General features: G+C 40.2%; 1 protein-coding gene across 2 annotated transcripts in view; it reads right to left on the bottom strand.

The window, feature by feature from the left end:
* Nucleotides 1-6418: 6418 nt before the first annotated feature.
* ADGRA3 (adhesion G protein-coupled receptor A3) overlaps nt 6419-12297 on the bottom strand; it is a 133613-nt gene continuing 127734 nt past the window's right edge. For both annotated transcript variants that reach the window (XM_002745946.6, XM_035293955.3), the window contains 3 exons: nt 11792-11937; nt 8128-8223; nt 6419-7988 (listed from right to left, as the gene is read on the bottom strand). In XM_002745946.6, the coding sequence (XP_002745992.4) occupies nt 6749-7988; nt 8128-8223; nt 11792-11937 (1482 nt within the window). In that variant the 3' untranslated portion in view covers nt 6419-6748. The remainder of the gene's footprint in view (nt 7989-8127; nt 8224-11791; nt 11938-12297) is intronic.

The raw sequence follows: 12297 nt of genomic DNA, 5'->3' as shown, positions 1-12297 counted from the left end.
TGACTATGAAGGCTGAGAAGTCCCACAATCTGCCCTCTGCAAGCTGGAAACCCAGAAAAGCCGGTGGTGTCATAATGAGTAGTATTGATGAGTGTAATCATGAGTCTATATTACTTTTGTTACAGCAGCCCAAGCTGACTAAGACATTGACCATCATATAATTTTTAACCTTACTTGAAATCTAACATTTCTGGTTAAGACCAACAATGGATCATTACAAGCACATTATTCATAGTGACAGACTAGATAGGAATAAAGCTCCCTGTTGTACATAGATAGGAATAAAGCTCACTGTTGTACATACTGGGAATCTATCCCTAGGGAAGTCCGTTTATTTATGGAGCAAACCATTTCCCTTTCTTTCCTGGACACACAGCCAGGCTACATTCCCTAAGTTTCTTTGCAATTAGGCATGGCCACAACTGCATTCTGGCCAGTGGACTGTGGATACAAATGACAAAAGCCATTTTCAGGTGTGATCCATAAAACCCTCCCATGTGCTAACCTCTATTGTTTGAGTAATGACCTAGAGGACAGAGCCACATAATGGCAGATGCCTGTGTGAGGAGAGCCCCTGAGGAGAGCTGCCAGCTTAGTAACATACATGCCAGACAATTATTCAGTGAGAAACTTTTGTGTTAAGCTTCAGAGATACTGAATTCTTTTTTAAATAGCAGTTGACCCAGACTCAACATGAAAGTATTTTTTACAGCAGTAAAGATTGCCAGTCATGGTTGACCACTAAATTAACATTTTTATTCAGTTGCATAAAGGAGTGGACATCAGTACCAAAATATCATATTTAGTACTGAAGCTCACAGTTTTCCTGCTGTGTGTGTTCCTGAACAGAGGTGTGTAAACCAGAGCAACTCCATCTTAAATAGGAGCTGGGTAAAATGAGGCTGAAACCTACTGGGCTGTATTCCCAGTTGGTTAAGGCATTCTAAGTCACAGGAAGAGAGAAGAGGACCACACAAAATAAAGGCTTTGCTGATAAAAGAGTTTTCAGTAAAGGAACCAGCCAAAACCCACCAAAACCAAAATGGCCAAGAGAGTGACCTCTGGTCATCCCTACTGCTACACTCCCATCAGCACCCATGACAGTCTACAAATACCACGGCAACATCAGGGAGTTACCCTATATGGTCTAAAAAGGGGAAGCATAAATAATCCACCCCTTGTTTAGCATATCATCAAAAAACTATAAAAATGGCAACTAGCAGCCTTCAGGGCTACTCTGTCTACGGAGCAGCCATTCTTTTATTCCATCACTTTCTTAATAAACTTGCTTTCACTTTGCACTGTGGACTTGCCCTGAATTTTTTCTTGCATGAGATCCAAGAACCCTTTCTTAGAATCTGGATCAGGACTCCTTTCCGGTAACACTGTGTACCCAAAATATCTGAGACAGGTCTCAGTTAACTTAGAAAGTTTATTTTGCTAATATTAAGGATGCGCCCATAACAAACCTCAGCAGGTCCTGATTACGTGTGTCCAAAGTGGTAGGGGTACAGCTTGATTTTTCACATTTTAGGGACACATTAGATATCAATCAGTATGTGTAAGATGTACATTGGTTTGGTCTGAAAAGGTGAGACAACTCAGTCTGGAAAGCCAGGAGGGGGCTTCCAGGTCATAGGTAGATAAGAGACACAAACTATTGCATTCTTTTGAATTTCCGATTAGCCTTTCACTGAATACACAATTTACAGAAATAATCACTTATGCCTTAGTCTGGCTTAGTGAAACAACAGGGCAAAAAAAGCAATTAGATATGCCTTTGTCTCACATGAGTGGAGGGATGACTTTAAGTTCTGTTTGTCCTTTGTCCACAAGGAATTTCCTTGTGGCCAAATTGTGAGGGAAGTATGTAGCTTTTTTATCTTCATAACTATCCTATTTTAGGAACAGAACGGGAGTCTGGTTTGTCCCATGCAGTTCCCAGCTTGACTTTTCCCTTTGGCTTTGTGATTTGGGATTCCTGAGATTAAATTTCCTTTCACAGTATTCATGACCAAGCCCAGTTTTGCAAGCAATCAAGTCTTGCAAATATAGGTCCTAATTAGAACAATTGAAATTTATCCATAAAAGCAAACCTTCGGGCCGGGCGCAGTGGCTCAATCCTGTAATCCCAGCACTTCGGGAGGCTGAGGCAGGTGGATCACGAGGTCAAGAGATCTAGACCATCTTGGTCAACATGGTGAAACCCATCTCTACTAAAAATACAAAAAATTAGCTGGGCATAGTAGCACATGCCTGTAATCCCAGCTACTCAGGAGGCTGAGGCAGCAGAATTGCCTGAACCCAGGAGGCGGAGGTTGCGGTGAGCCGAGATCACGCCATTGCACTCCAGCCTGGGTAACAGGAGCGAAACTCCGTCACAAAAAAAAAAAAAAAAAGCAAACTTTCATCAGTATTATCCGCCAAAACAGGGTGAATACAATGATTACAAAATTGATGATGTGATTAGCTGGATTCTTTGGAATACATCTGAAGAGTCTTCTGAAAACATTTTGAACTTTCTGAAAATACCTGATAATAATCTTCATCCCTATCTTCTTAAACCAGATAGCAGAAGCAAATAATAAATTAAATATGCATACATACGCACACTCATTTCTCCTACCATTTTGTAAATATGATCCAATTAGGTCAATATGTGTTTCAAGAAGCATGAAACAAGTTCACTGAACAGAAATTTAATGAGATTTTGGCCAATAACTAATTCTAAGCATTCAACTTTATGAGAGAAGGTAGTGGTCTATCTCCATCACTGACTCTATAAATGTGAGTTTCTTAATACTACGGTCCTGTAAATTCACACTCAGTATGTACTTCTAAGCATCTGGCATCTCCAGTGAAAGGAGGCTGGGAAAAAGCTTTACCAAAGGCTGCCTGGGGCCTCACATAATACAAAGCTGGGTCAGCTCTACAAAGGTGGAAAGACCACCTTTATCAGCCTACAACAACTAAGTTAATATACACTGTACATGTTTATCAATCAATGTCTCCCATAGCCCAGTTATGACCACTACCTAGGAGCTTCCAATGGTCAATAAAAGACATGGCTATAAACTGATCTGAGTAGGTTAGAAGGATTCAAGAGAGTTTATACCAAAACTAAAAAAAACAAAAAATAGAATTTTATTGGTTACAGTATCACCGTTGTCTAAGCCCCAGAAACATGCTGTCATATTTTTAGCACTGGCAGATTACAATGAAAAATATCTCAAGGAGTTTGCTTTGTTTACACAAATAAATCGAGTTTATTATTGCTTATATTCCAATATAAGCAATAATCCATGCGACAGCATTAATACAGGTGTTGAGAAACATGTAACAAAATTAGCAAAAGTGATGGAATTACTCAAGTTTGGAAAACACTGATTATGAACATTATGAACAATCAAATGACCTCTCAGATAAAAGCACTGAGGTCAATATTAAAATAACTAAATAATTACTGGAATCCAAAAACAAAAACAAAACAGAATTAAGATTTGTTTTAAATTTTGGATTGCTGTTGCATGCCTCACTTTCCTTGATGACTTGGTTTAATTTCTGCATAAGATGTTTTCAGTTAATGTTTTTACTTCTTAATTTTTTATGTTCTCAAGCAAATTCAGTTTAGGAATTCTGAACTCAATACTTGAAACACGTCTGTTCTAACACTATTACTACTCTATAACGAGACCTATGTATAGATTCCAATCGGCATCTATACCTAAGTTGCCATCTGTATATATTACTAATATAAATATTTTGAACATAGTTATGTTACATTTTTCTAAAATATCCTGAAATTTAGAAACCAGCTGCCACCTATTAATGACCTGAAATATTAATATACATTTACATTAGTATATAAATCTAGTCACAAAAATATTCATACACAAATTTAATTGTTACGTAAAAAGGAGATTAGTATATAACATTATGTATATAATCTGTAGATATAATGTTTACATTAAGAAAATACCTTTTGGCTGGGCTCAGTGGCTCCCATCCGTAATCTCAACAATTTGGGAAGCAAGGGTGGGAGGATCGCTGAGGCCAGGAGTTTGAAACCAGCCAGGGCAACATAGTAAGACTCATCTCTACAAATATAAATATAAAAATGGCTGAGCTGTTGGCTTGTACCTGTAGTTCTAGCCACTCAGGAGGCTGAGGTGGGAGGAATGCTTGAGCCCAACAGCTCAAGGTTACAGTGAACTATGATCCCACCACTGCACTCCAGCCTGGGCAACAGAGAAAAAAAGAAACTGTCATAAATAAAAGTATCATAAATGTTTCCTTAAGTAGAACATAGTCAATTATACCTTATTATGAAACTAAAACTCAAAACAACGAGGATAAGAATAAAGTCTGCTACAATTACAGATAACAAACACCATAGAAGCAACGAAATGTGTTTCCAAGCATGGCGGCCTTGGTAAAACATGGTTCTAGCCCTGGACATGGTATAACTGCCAGCATGTCCAGCAAGTCAGAAATGCTTTGGATCTCAGTTGTCAAATTTTGTAAATTAGGAAAATAATCATGCTGATATCTAAGAAAACTGAAACCTCTGTTAAGTTTACAATTCTATGAAAAATTGAGAAACTCAGCTATAAATCATAAATGACAAAGGGGGGGCAATATATTACTCACTTGCTATATACAAATATCAAAACTCTAATTGAAATACTAAGTGATCATACATCACTTTCCATGCTATGAGTAACAAAATCCCCTTGAACATTTAGTGAAATCTTCATCTTCTTCCAAGTGTTTGATTTATTTTCCAGTCCTTCCCCCTCCCCCAACTAGTGTTCTATTACCTAAAATAAGTGATGTTTAAATTAATAAATGCTTGCTGAATGGGTAACATCTTCCAAGAAGGAAAATTCCTCATGTTCGATACAGAGGTAGGAAAAAGAAGAACAAGAAAATTATCTCCCTATGTACCGCTGACCAACAGGTCAAACAAATTTAAAAATTTTTTAAATCATAGTGATAAATAAGAATTATTCACTCCATTTCTCATTACTCTATCTTCGTCATTTCCAAATACCATCTTGTACATATCAATTTACCAGATCATAAGCCAGGATGTATATCCAAATCTAACTACTGGTTGCTTTATTCCCCCACCAGAAAAGAATGTCTCTAAAACTCAAACCTAAAAGGCTTAAAAAGAACTATCGATTTTATTAGCGTCAAGTAAAATAACATTTCCAATACAGTAACCCAGTGAAAAATGAACATTTACACTAGAATGGGTAATCTCATGATGGCTCAGAGAATTGTTCTCTGGATAGAAGCAGTTAATCTCTCAGAATTTTAAGGTTATCAAGCTAAACGGCTTGACTCTTTTTGGCATTTCTTGAATATGTACTTTCGAATCTGATGTGATTCAGACCTTTAGTCTTCTGGTGAAAAGAGATCTAAGCTGTGTCAATTTTGCAGACTTTGTCTTGCATGCAAGGGAACTGAGAACCCCGTGAGACTCAGGAGTGGAGATGGGTTAGACTGCAGTGTAGTGAAGACCAATAACTTTTGCAGCAGAGCTGTTTTTAGAATTTTGGAATCAGATTTAAAGATCAGCACTTCATCATAAATCTAAGGAACTTTACCTGTTTAAGTACAAAATAAAAGTCAATATAATAGCCAATATTGAAGAATGTGAACCTCATACGGTAGCTCCTCCTTTGCATTCAAGAATAACTTTTGTGCAGGAATTACTCCCACCTCGCCCCACCAAAAAGAGTAAGGAACTTAAACCCAAATACAAAGCAATGAAAAAGCCACAACCATTTTGAAAATAATATTAATAGGATCCAAGGAATAATGCGGAAGTAATGTAAGGTGGGGGGGGGGTTGAGGTTATTTCCATTTTCAAAAAACATCCTGAGAGATCCTTTTAAAACATGGTGGTAGGTGGCTCACGCTTGTAATCCTAGCACTTCAGGAGGCCAAGCCAAGCGGGTCACGAGGTGGAGATTGAGACCATCCTGGCCAACATGGTGAAACGCTATCTCTACTAAAAATGCAAAAATTATCCAGGTGTAGTGGCAGGTGCCTGTAGTCCCAGTTGCTCAGGAGGCTGAGGCAGATGAATTGCTTGAACCCAATAGGCGGAGGTTGCAGTGAGCTAAGGTCACACCACTGCACTGGTGACAGAGTAAGACTCAGTCACATACACACACACACACACACAAACGAAACAAAACAAAAAAACTTGGTAGCATTTAAAACTAGACTTATAAAATACAGCAACCAAAAAACCACTTTGATTTACATGCCATAATCAATACACTTAACCATGTTATATAACTGATTTTGATTTATGTGTAACTCATTAAAATACCTCAAACCACTGATTTCATTAAAATAGAACTAAATGCTTGTATTGTAAACCATAAAAATAACAGACTGACACAGTAACAAACACCTATTTATTATATTAAATACAAGCCTGAAATGTTAAGTACACATTGTGGATTCCAAGGAATTACATTTCAGATCTCAAAATGTCCTGTCGGTGCTTTGACAACTAAAACAATGTTTTAGAAAGATGTTTTGTTTTCAGAGCCTAAAAAATAGTAACAATTTGGGGATAAAAATAAGTAAAATCCAAAACTTCAAAGTTTATTCCAAATTCTTTTGAATCCCTATGGTGGTTGTAAACAGTTTTTAAGTGTTCATAGGTTAAAGGAATGTGAATATCCCAGTTTATATGAATTTCTGGCCAGGAAGTCCAGCAATGTTACACAGTAGTTTCGTGTTTCCATAATCCAGTCCTAACATTGCCGGTGCCATCGGTACTGAGCAAGGGTCCCTCCTGCCCATTGCTTTTAATTGGTCCATTCTGAATGGCCAGGTTGAGGCCATAAGACTTCTGCTGATTTTCAAGTTCAACCACAGCTGGCTTCCTTAACATATCTTTTTTACTACTGGTTGAAACTGGCTTTTCAAAATTTCTGCTGCTTTTGGGAAGTGTGCTACAAGCATCACTGCTGTCTTGCTGCGGTGGGTTGTACTGTCTCTCTCTGTAGGCTAAATATGCTCTTCGGCTCCTTGAGTGTCCTTCGTTACTGCCCAGCCGGCTTTTAGGTAAGCCATTCTGGACGCTCCCTTCCACGCTTGTTGGGACATCATAGGCGTATTCTCTCAATACTGTGAGTCGGCTTGCCCGGTGTCCTTTACTTCTGTTTTTATGATGGCGGCTCGAGTGCACATTTGTTCGAAACTGAACTTCTAAAGGCGCCACGTGCATTTTAATATCATTGTCCATCGAATGTTCTGTCTGACTATTATCGAGCTGAGGTGTGTTCAAAGGTAAAGAATTGGCATGGCACTGAGCTGCAGCTGCCTGCAAGTTTGTTAATTTGCAGCCCTGGGAGGAATTTTTGAAGCTTGAAGCACTTTTGTTTGTGCATGAAGACTCTGCGCTGCTATTGGGGCACTTGGGAGCCTCTCCGTTTGTCCCGCTAGAGTTGGGGGGCTGGACATTGACTTGCACTGAATAGGAGCTCCGTCCTGGGCAGCAAGTCATGATCCACGCAAGTCTCACATCCTCCCTATTAACACAATGGTGGACCATGAAGAACGCACTGAAGCTTAAACATGTGGCTCCAAAAACGAAGCTAAAAACCAAATCCAAAGGGTAATACAAAGAAACAGCCAAGGCCCCAAACATCCACAATGCAACATATAAGAGCAAAGTAAGGCTGGCCCCCAAAAGCTGAGAATGAAAAGTGTGCTCATTTTCCAAGACCGATGTAGAAATCAGAGACAAAGACATTGAATCCTGATGATTTATTTCGCCATTTTCATTGGCTGCCAATCTCTGTTGCTCCTCCGTGGGCTCCTTAAGCTCATATTTGCGCTCAGGGTGTCTTTTCAACTGAATAAATATGCTCAAAAAGTACATGCAGTTTACAAAAGTGATGAAGCTGGCAGGCCCGTAGAAGGCTCCCAAGGAGGGTTCCCACGCCATCCAGCAACTGGAAAAGAAAATGATAAACCAGGTCAGATGCTACATGTTTCAACAAATTATTTAAGAAACTGCAATCACCTAATAACTAGAAAATACTTAAAAGAGAAGCAACTGGGTCAAGTACACAGAGAATATAAAATACTCACTAGGGTGCATTTGGCCGACTACCGTAATTCCTAATGTTCGCTGCTGCGGTTATGCCACAAACGATGATGGGGATACCACCACCAATCAGGTAAAACCTAAAAAGAGGAATCACAGGAAATACCACCCATCATTCCATTTTTTAACATGTATCTATCATAATATCTCAGTACTTCAAAACTAATTCCCTGAAGATTAGTTATTATTTTTATTCCAATAGTAAGTTGAGAGTTAAGTTGGGGGAGGCTGATTTATTAGCAGTAATGTGTTTTTGTTTTGTTTTTATAGATTTCTCGTTTTAAAGCACTGTTTCCAAGGAGAGGAAAGCTGATCAGCTTCTGCCACCTTGTGGACAGGCAAAGTAACACTCTGTGCCTGCAAGTAGTTCAGCTTTTTTTTTTTTTTTTTTTTTTTTTTTTTTTTTTTAAGGGGTAACTGGCTTCTTTTAGATTCAGTAGGTGAACTAAAAAGTGCCATCATTCATACTAAAAAAGTAATGGCATATTAATTACTGATTAATTTTCAGCTCGGCCTGCATGTCCCAGGACCTCCCACTACTGCGTATCTCATTCCCAGTCTTCTGAGATTGAGGCAAGGAAGTATCTGGATCGCAGCAGCTTCACAGAGTGCAAAGCCCCTGCTTGACCCCTTCTCCACAGAGTAGCTGGGGAGAACAAGGGAAATGATGGTGCAATAAAAACTACTGAAACAGAGCAGTGACTGGTCCTACAAAGAAAAACTTTGTGGTCATCTCTGAGCTCCTTGATCTCTCTGAAAAGAAATTTCCATCCAGATGGATACTCCTGGGGAGTCAGAATCTTAATTTTGCATCTGCTCCTTCCTGAGACAGAGCCCCAAATCTTGTGTTGGGTGGATAAAGGCAATATCTGTGATACATCTGTCCATATATTGCTCCTTCGTCGTACCTTGTTACTAAAATCCTTTAACATATTGTTAGAACTGCTGAAAAGAAAACTAATTACCCTATAAAACTCTAACTCTGCCCTCTATTCCACATTACAGAGATGCCAATAATATGTGATCGTCCCCTTCTTCCTGCTATGCTAATTCATATCTGCTTGTTACCGGGGGAAAAAAAAACATTATTTCCAAAATTAATCTTGGGTTCTATCACCCTCTCTGTGACTCTTGTTTCACCTCCCCCTGGCTCCCCAGTCTTTCTGTTATCAAATAACCCTATTTTACATCTTTAAAGTCTTCTGTACTGGTTCTTATTTCCAGCTTTATGTATATATATATATATATATTTTTTTTTTCCAAGTTTCCCCATCTTCTAAAACTTTCCTTGAACTACCACTTCTTTTCTCTCTTCCCTCTGCAAACACTGGTACTACAACTTCCTTGCCTTTACCACCTTATTGTCAGCTGCACCCACTCACCACCATGATACTAAAAACGCCCTCTTTGGGGTCAGAAGAGACTCATGGGCAAATCCTGTGTCCCACCCTCCAGGCAGCAGTGTTGCTCAGGTTTCCTTAAACTCAAGGATACGGGGAAAGCAGGGCTAGAGGGCGGAGCTTAAGCTGTCTAATGCAAAGAGGATGCTTGTGTGTCATCTGGGTACTGCAGAGCGGCTGAAACCCAAGCTGCCTTTTCCTTAACTCGTTATCTTTGTTCTCAGAACCTTATAGGAAGGAACAGCTGCTTCAGGTTGAGATTCCCAAGTTTCTGAGCCAAAACACCACCTTCTCTCCTTTCTTTTAATAGAAGTGAGGGAGGTGTCAAATCTCATCCTAGAATGTAAGTCTGGGGCCACCGAGCACCCCCCCCGCTGCTCCTTGTCAAACACAGAACCACTCTCCCCAAAGTCTTCCATGTTCGTGGGTGTTCTCTTTCCACGGCCAAAAATCCAGTGATTTTTCCACAACCCATCTATTAAACATTAATGTGGTCCGAGTATCATTCTTTTCTTAACTATCTTCTCCCTGGGAGATCCTGTTCATTATCATGGCTTCAATTACCACATAAGGAAATGTCTCCTGCTCCTCCTAGACAACGTCTGGCTTGTCCTCTCTGCTAAGCCCTGAACTTCTAAAAATGTAAACATTCCACAAGAAAGTATTGATGAGCCTAGCACCCTGTCCCCCCTCTCCCCGTCTCCCCCACCCACCTGCCCTTTCTGTTTTGCCTATCTTATTTCTCAGTTGATGGAAACCCCATCTATCCAGGCATACTAGCTAGGCTAGCATAGACAACTTGCAGCCACCTTCAAACTTCTCTCCCTCTCACATCTCTTAAGTCCAGCTGGACATCAACCCTAGAGAAATTGCCTCAAGCCTCTCAAACATGTGTCCTCCTCTCTGTTTTCCCTGACACTGTTCTGACCTTCATAGGGGCTGCCCTAATAACCTTATTCTTGGGTATTCTGATTTATACTTCATACTAGAGCCATAGCTATCCTAAAATGACACTGTCTCAGGCCACTCCCTTAGTTAAAAATCCTCAGTAGGCTGGGCGCGGTGGCTCTCACCTGTAATCCCAGCACTCTGGGAGTCCAAGGTGGGTGGATCACGAGGTCAAGAGATCGAGACCATCCTGGCCAACATGGTGAAGCCCCGTCTCTACTAAAAATACAAAAATTAGCTGGGCATGGTGTTACATGGCCGTATTCCCAGCTACTCAGGAGGCAGGAGAATCGCTTCAACCTGGGAGGCAGAGGTTGCAGTGAGGCAGAGATCACGCCACTGCACTCAAGCCTGGTGACAGAGCAAGACTGTCTCAAAAAAAAAAAAAAAATCAACAGTGGTTGCCCACATTTTAAATAGGATCCACAACACCTCAAAGCCAGGTTGCTTCCTTGATTTCTGCTACTTAACACCAAATACACCCGAGGCTCCAACCAAACTGCATTTCTCAAGGTTTCCTCTGCTCACTCTTCTATTTGGAAGTGTTACTTTTACACTCTGTCTTGATCACAGTAAGGTTTGTGCCACTGGTCCAGCATTTCCTAACACCACAACCCCAACATTAAGGGCTTCTTCTTTTGCACTTTCAAAGAACCTATCTCCACTACACTTCTCACACAGCCCAGTCTGCTCCTCCTGCAAACTATAAACTCCTGAAGGGCAAGGGGGTCTTCTCTAAATCCCTGGCCCAGGGCCAGTTACATATCAGGCATTCAATAAGCCTGGTCCTCACTGATAGATTTTATTCATCTAGCAGGATAATCCATTTACAATTTTTCATGTTATAATGGATAGGAAAATACATACTACAAGTATTTTTGTCCTTTGCACAGAATAATTAAGTTGATACATACTTGAGCAGATTAAAACCTATGACATAGGACCTCAAGGAAATAAAAACAGCTGATATTTTCATAGTGCCTCTTAGATGGCCAATACCATCTTAAGTGCTTTGCCCATTTCCTCATTTACTCCTCACAACTGTAGGATGAAAGAATCAGCCCCTTTTGAGATGAGCATGGCATGGAAGGCTCAGAGAGGGCACAGAAGTTGACTGAGGACTTGCAGCTCAGAGGATGTGTAAGCCATTTTCAAAACCAGGCTCTGCTGCATATAAATCCATTCTTTGACTTCCCATAATTCACTCAGCAATTTCATTATGATTTATAATGATGCATCAGTGAAAGCAATCAAAACACTTAGTTCACCTTTAAGGTAATACAACGAAGATATGAGATACCTGAGCATTGGTCTTGGTGGAGGTGGTGGTTCATCAGGATCCTGGCACCTTTTAGCTTTTTTAGTGACTTGTTTGTAGATATTTCGAGCGGTCACTCCTATCCATAGTACTGTGGCAAGGGTGGAATAGTGAAGAATTATCCCAACCTACAAGGAAAATCAAAGAATACATAAATTAAAAGAAAAAAAATGGGCCGGGCAAAGTGGCTCATGCCTATAATCCCAGCACTTTGGGAGGCCGAGACGGGTGGATCACAAGGTCAGGAGTTCTAGACCAGCTTGGCAAACATGGTAAAACCCATCGCTACTAAAAATAGAAAAAGTACAAAAATTAGTCAGGCGTAGTGATGCACACCTGTAATCAGGAGGCTGAGGCAGGAGCATTGCTTGAACCCGGGAGGCAGAAGTGGCAGTAAGCCCAGATCGTGCCACTGCACCCCAGGCCAGGCGACAGAGCGAGACTCCATCTCAAAATATATATATATATACACACATTTCCACTAAGGC

Source organism: Callithrix jacchus, chromosome 3 (genome assembly GCF_049354715.1).
Source record: "Callithrix jacchus isolate 240 chromosome 3, calJac240_pri, whole genome shotgun sequence".
Classification (NCBI taxonomy): Eukaryota; Metazoa; Chordata; class Mammalia; order Primates; family Cebidae; genus Callithrix; species Callithrix jacchus.
Note: the sequence above shows the minus strand (reverse complement) of the source record. Positions and strands in the feature narration are given on the sequence as shown.